The 7,568-nt window shown below is 36.0% G+C and overlaps 1 protein-coding gene across 1 annotated transcript in view; it reads left to right on the top strand.

Moving 5' to 3' along the window:
• LOC106871570 (angiopoietin-1 receptor) overlaps positions 1 to 2,702 on the top strand; it is a 68,400-nt gene extending 65,698 nt beyond the window's left edge. Inside the window, exon 18 of the mRNA XM_014918076.2 lies at positions 2,546 to 2,702. Coding sequence (XP_014773562.1) covers positions 2,546 to 2,702 — 157 coding nt within the window. The remainder of the gene's footprint in view (positions 1 to 2,545) is intronic.
• Positions 2,703 to 7,568: the final 4,866 nt, after the last annotated feature.

The following is a 7,568-nucleotide window of genomic DNA, read 5'->3' as shown; positions in this document are numbered from 1 at the left end:
TATATATATATATATATATATATATATATACATATATATGTATGCATATATATGTATATATGCATGTATGTATATATGTGTATATGTATGTATTTGTGTGTGTGTGTGTAGGCACAGGGCTGGCTGTGTGGTCCAGTGTGCACCACATGGTTTCAGATTCAGTCCTAGTGCGCGGCACCTTGGGTATATGTCCTCTACAATAGCCCCGAGCTGACCAATGCCTTATGAGTGAATTCGGTGGACAGAAACTGTGTGGAAGCCTCTTATATATATATGTGTGTGTGTGTGTGTGTGTTTGTATGTCTTGGTGCTTGTTTCTCTCACTGCCTGACAACTGGTGTTACTTTGTTTACGTCACCATCACTTAACAGTTCAGCAAACGAGAGTAATTAAATGAGTATCAGGCTTAGAAATAAGTCCTGGGGCTGATTTCTGTGAATAACCCACTTGAGTGGGTGCTCCAGCATGACAACAGTCCTGTTACTGAATCAAGTAAAAGAACACACACACATATATGTGTGTGTGTATATATATATATATATATACACACACACACATATGTATGTATGTATGTAAGCATTCCCCACTTTGCAAAGGCATTGTGCTCCTGAAAATCTTGCCACACTTTGAAATTTTGTAACTTAAAATATGTTTTCCTTTGACTTCTGTTACAGGGGAATCAAAAGAAAAAAATACTTTTGGTGTTACAAAACTCCTCATTACTGTAAGATTTTCATGACTGAGATGTCTATAGATATATTTGTGTGCACGTGTGTGTGTGTGTGTATCTTTGTGATGTGTATATATATGTGTATATATATATATATATATATATATATATATATACATATATGTATGTATGTATGTATATGTGTGTGTTTATTTGTGTATATAAGTTTGTATGCATATATATATGTATCTTAGATTATATGTAATTCTCGTGTGTGTGTGTGTGTGTGCGTGTGTGTATTAAATAATATACAAACATGACATCAGAACTAATCAGATTAAATTACAAATCCAACACATAATTAGTGGTACTAAGATTGAACTTTTAAAAAATACATTTTTTAGCTTCATCTAATTTATTGAACAATAAAAAACCATAGAGAAATATATATACATACATGAAGAAGATGAAACAAAAATATACATAAAAATGTATTATTATGTGTTTGCATGTAGCAGATGTTTTAAAGTGAAATAAAACCATCTGCTTGCTTATTACAACTTTTGATCTATAATTCAGAGAAGTGGAACATTTTGGTTTATGTAAAATAGCCATTCACATCTTTTTCTAGTTAAGAACTTGAGAACTATCTTAGCATGATAGAGAAGTTTACTGAGTTATGACTTTGGACCATCATTGCCGAGCATTACTGCTATGTCTTGCTATGTCATAACATTTCTGCTATGTCTTGCTATGTCATAACATTACTGCTATGACTTGCTATGTCATAACATTACTGTTACGTCATAACATTACTGCTATGTCATACTATCTCATAACATTACTGCTATGTCTTGCTATGTCATAACATTTCTGCTATGTCATAACATTACTGCTATGACTTGCTATGTCATAGCATTACAGCTATGTCTTGCTTTGCACAATGACATTTCTTAGTACTTTACTTGTTCTTGTTTCATTTTATAGATCTGCTTCAATCTAAATACATCAAATAGTATGGAAGGTATTGGTTGGTATTTTTGCATACAAAATGATTATTTAGTGAAACATTGAATCCATTTGTTTTCTTGTTATGAATTAATGAAACAAGTTAATGCTTATTTGTTCCCATATTTTTGTCTTATACATTTTATCATGGATGCAGTGTAAAATTTCACTATCTATTATGAAATAAAGGTAATAACTGTTTTATTTGTTCTGTTGTCAATCTTTTTATATAAACTAAATGAAGGTGGCAGGCACACAGAATCTTTGCTACACTGGATTTCTGTCTTGATATTCTGAGTTTAAATTCTGCTGAGGTGAAGTTTTCCTTTTCATCCTTTTCAAGTCAATAAAATAAAGGGTCATTCAAACACTGGAGCTGATGTAATCAACTAACCCCCTCCCCTCAAAATTTCAGACATTGTGCCGATAGTAGAAAGAATTCAGTTCTGTATTTAAGAAATGAGAAATTATTTACATTTGACGGATATTTATCCTCATCTTGTTTGTTGTTAGAACAACGTTTTGACTGAAAAACCCTCCAGCCTTCGTCAGGTGTCTTGGGGAAATTTCACATGTGGGTACTCATTCCTAAGGTATTTTTTGATGTTATTATTATTGTTGTTGTTGTTCAGGTCACTGCTTGGAATCGAACTCAGAATCTTGGCGTTAGTAGCCTGTGCTGTTAACCACGATGCCATTCTTTAGCCCCAGGTTAGTCCTGGTAAAACAGACACAATCGTCAAAGATATATTCTGGCCAGGACCATCCCTCCTTTTCTGTGTGTGAGAGAAAAAAGTGCCATTGAATATACTTCGAGTTCTACTTTCCCAGCATGTGTCATTAAAACGTCATTTCCATTGTGTGCAGGTGTATCGAGATAGAAGCAAAAAGAATCGAGATCTCTGCTCTCCTGTGTGAAGGCCACAAGTCCGACATTGCCAAGCGACTCAACGTCAGTCGGGTGACTGTCCACAGAGTTGTGGAGAGGCTCAGGAACAGAGAAGACCTCAAAGATCGACCTTGACCAGGCAGACCTCAAGTTGTCAGCCATTTGGCTGTGGGAAAGGCCTTTGAAAGTGATCCGAAGCTCATGAAGAACAACATCTCAGTGGCCACGGTGTCCAGGGCAGCAAGAGCTCAAGGTGCATAGAAAGGCCTCTGCTCACCAACTGGATGTGAGAACAATGTCGGGAGTGCTGTCATTGCCTTCTCAATCACTTCAAGTGTCATGGCAATCAAATTCTCATTTTTTTTTGTAATGGAAAAACCTTCACAGTTGCTTCAGTTGTCAACAAGCAGAAGAACTTCATGGTCAGCCTTGGCCATGCACGGTCCGCTACATGGCCACAACTAAGCACCTGGCCTCCATGATGATATTTGGCATCACAGCTTCAAATGGCAAGATGCCACCGGTATGATTCAAGAATGGTGCTTATTGGATGCCACCAGCACGGGTACCAGTCAGGCAGCACTGGCATCGGCCATGATTTCAATTTGATTGAAATTCTGATTGTGATTTTGATTTTAGATATTACTAGACTCAATAGTTTTTCTCAAGCAAGGCAGGTCGCCCAACGATTCAAAGGTACTTTTTAAATGGGCTTTGAAATGATTTTATAAATCTTTTTATCATTCTTTTATATCTTAAAGAAAAATCACTCATATAATATGCTTAATCATTGTCTATATGGGAATATCTCTATATGGCAAAATTTCTTATACTTTTTCTACAGCAAATTTTCTCACAGCAAAACTTTTCACAATCAATTTTCCAGATGTATGCATTTACGTATTAGGATTATATATATCGACGAAGTTTTTTAAGTCAGATAAACAGGTTTCAAAATAAAACCCAAGAAATTTCAGTGTTGACCTATAAAAGTTGATATTTTTTCAGAAAGCAGTGAAATGTTTTTTATAATTATAATAAATCAACTTAGTTTCTGAAGGCAAATATTAAGTTCTGAGAGCATGAGTAAGCAGTTTACAAATTCGTTTCAATTTGTACATTATTGTTATTATTAACAATAATGTACAAAGTTGGTGAACTTAAAGAAGATACATTATTTACATTATCTACATTTGACGGATATTCGTCCTCATCTTGTTTGTTGTTAACACAACGTTTCGGCTGATATACCCTCCAGCCTTCGTCAGGTGTCTTGGGGAAATTTCGAACCTGGGTTCTCATTCCTATCGATGTTACTATTATTATTATTATTATTAACAACAAACAAGATGAGGACGAATATCCGTCAAATGTAGATAATGTAAATAATGTAAATAATTCCTCATCTCTTAAATATAGAACTGTATTAAAGAAGATAGTTTTGTTTCCATGAATGCGTTTGTTTTCTTGTATTCAGAAGATAGTGCGTCTGTTAGGACTGATATAGATATAAAGATAACATGATAATAAATGTCACAAAAGTACAATTGGAGTAAAACAATGTAAACTAAAATCTGCAGAAATGGACAATTGAAGTGTGAATGAGAACAGGATGTTATTTGGTGGGTGGAGTAACAAGTTTTACTTTATGGATTGGTCAGAAGAGTCTCAGAGACAGTTGCTTTGTAAACCCAATCTGAACAGGTATAGTTGTAGCTACATAATAATAATGATAATAATAATAATAATGATAATAATAATAATAATAATAATAATAGGGATAATAAAAGGAACTGAAAATTATTTAAGAATCATCTCTGGCTTACCATCCATGCAGGAAGTGCAGAAGATTGTCTCAACTGGTATGTCACGCATATTGAGAAGAGCATTGTTGCTGTGAATTTTCTTTTCTTCCCCACTTTTATTTTCTTTGTTTCCTTTTTTATTTTTTATTTTTTTCCTTTTTCTATTACATAACTTTGTAAATGAACAATCTGGTGTGTTTATTCTAATGGCCTACCTTACCAATGTATGCAGTGCATTTCTCTGCCCTAGGTGTCAGAAAGACACCCAACAAGAAATGGAAACAGAATTGAAAGAAGAGGATAATAATAATAGTAATAATAATAATAAGAGTCTTAGCACCTGTAGAATATAAAGCTAGACATGACAGAGTCGGTCAGTATTTATACTGGACAATATGTCGGCATTATAAAATCAAAACTGCTGACAAATAGTATAAACACCATCCTGAAGCTGTGACTGAGGGAGAAAATGTGTCGATTCTCTGGGACTTCCCCGGACATACCGACAAAACTATAAAAGCTAATAAACCGGATATTATTATAAAAGATCAGACAAAAAAGATGTGTTTATTAAATGACATGAGTATTGCTTGCAATCACAATATAGCGGCGAAAGAATTTGACAAGATCAGTAAATATAAAGACTTGCTAATAGAAATTGAAAAAATGTGGCATCTCAAGGCGACTACTGTACCAGTGATTGTAGGATCTCTAGGAATGATAAAAAAAAAGGTACTGAAACCTGTTTGAAAATGATACCAGGCTTACCATCCCTACAGGAAGTGCAAAAAATTGTGTTAACTGGAACGACTCATGTACTGAGAAGAGCATTATCGCTGTGAGAACGACATCCATTCATGAATTTATTTATTTATTAATTTTTTTTAAATACATATTTTACCTGTGAATTTGCGTGTGTAAACTGGGAATGCATACAATGAACTTCTCTGCCCTAGGTGTACCGAAAACACTCGGCGAGAAATGGAAGAAAACTTGAAGAAAGAAGAAAAAAAAAAATATAATAATAATAATAATGATAATAAAATTATAAATCCTGAAGCAGTTCTCTCCCCTTAAAGGGGATCTTCACCTTTTTCTATTCCTTAGTAAACTCTCTTTCTCTCCCTCTCTTACTTTGAAAGCAACTGTAGGTGGCAGCACCAAGTCCTCAGCCAAAATTACAAAATTACCAACATGGATATATATACACACACACACACATATATATATACCCATATACATGTATATATTATATTACATTATATACTATGATGATTGTTGTTTTATGTCTCCTATTGTCAGGAACAGCTTGATCTATTGGTGAATATACATTCTAATCTATAAGTGCTCTAGATTGCTATCAATAAATAAATACAATAGCGTCCCCTGCATTGATTTGTTTAGGGGCCTCATGGATCTATTGGACCTATTCTGATCTATGTATGCTGTGGTTTGCTGTTAGCAAATGAATATCATACGGCTCAGTTCATTGATTTGCCCAAGGGTTTCACAAGTCTAGGAGCCCAGTTCTGCTTTCATCATCATCATCATCACTTAACGTCCGTTGTCCATGCTGGCATGGGTTGGATGGTTTGACTGGGGCTGGCATACTGGAAGGCTGTGCCAGGATCCAGTCTGATTTGGCAAGGTTTTCTACAGTTGGATGCCCTTCCTAACACCAACCACTCTGAGAGTGTAATGGGTGCTTTTACATGTCACCGGCACAGGTGCCATTTGTGTGACACTGGTATCTGCCATGACTGCAATTTTGCTCAGTATATATTTATATATACATATAACATATTTAAGTGTTCCTATAGGCTGCATTTTTGTCAGCAAAAAGAAACACCCACAATACAATACATTATAGCTGTCATGGACTATGTTCACCTCGTGTCCCCTAACGTTCCCTAACTGCTCTATTATAAAATTCAGTAAACTAGAAACAACACACAAAAGAAAAAAAACACTCCACATCCTTACAAATGGCAGATAGGGAAATATTGGCTGCATTGTGAATCCCTGGACAAATCTATGTACTGGCCCCTATAGTATTAATTGATTGAGAGCAAACCATAGCATACACAGATCAGAATTGGGACTCTGGCACATAAATGCACTGGGCCCTAAAGTATTTATTTGTCAATAGAAAACCACAACATGCATAGATTAGAACTGGGTCCCTAGATCTGCGATGCCCCTGGGCAAATCGCTGCACTGAGCCCCTAGGCTTTTGAGGATTTGGGGTAACTGACCAGGGTGCCCGTGCTTTAAGACAGCATGGGTTGTCCACAGAGAAAAATGCAAGACCAACTGGATACGTTTTGTTCTTGGGTGAACTTCCTATGCCACTACATGGAAAGCCACTTCCATAGACCCTAACACATATAACACCCTAGAACACTACTACCTTTACCACTCCAATACAGACTAGACAAGTGCAAGAAACAAACATACAGACAAGGAAATAGTCTTACTGACCCTTAAAGACTGTGCTGGGATGTACACCAACAACAATAGCAGAGTAACAGCAACTGTCACTGTGACTGGTTGTAGTTTACCATTCTTCACAGAATGTGGGTGTACAGAAATAGACTGGATGGTGGAGAGAATACAAAATGACCAGATGCTCACACAGTACCCATACAATTCCTATATGCTTTCCAGTGAGTGTAGCATAATTGATTCTCAGCTTGGAGGAAACTGCTGAACAGTGAAGAATGATCTGTCAGTTGTACCTCATCATTCAGGTGACTACCTGCATGTACAGGGACTGCTTGATCGGAGCTGACATGGGGCTAATTGGGTCCGCCTAATTGGGGCCCCACTGAACCCCTATTTTTACTGCATTTTAAACTAAATACATAGCATTGGCGACCAGATCAGAGCAATGTTAATGAATTTCATACCATGAATTCCCAGGGAGTATTGTAAAGAAGTTCAATTTCCGAAGGGCCGCTTGAATGGGACCCCACTGACACCCCCCGCCCCTATTTTTACTGCATTTACCTCGGTCCTACACTTATTGATTAAACTATTGATCATCATCAGTGCTTAGCACATTTGCAGAAATAAGTTTGGTTATTCTAAATACCTTCATGTACATTCAAATCGAGATAAAGATTTATAACAGGTGGTGGGGGGATTAAAATTTTTAAATGCTCTTTTTTTGTTTTTTTTTTCTTTTGTTTTTGCA

This window comes from Octopus bimaculoides, chromosome 7 (genome assembly GCF_001194135.2).
Source record: "Octopus bimaculoides isolate UCB-OBI-ISO-001 chromosome 7, ASM119413v2, whole genome shotgun sequence".
Classification (NCBI taxonomy): Eukaryota; Metazoa; Mollusca; class Cephalopoda; order Octopoda; family Octopodidae; genus Octopus; species Octopus bimaculoides.
Note: the sequence above shows the minus strand (reverse complement) of the source record. Positions and strands in the feature narration are given on the sequence as shown.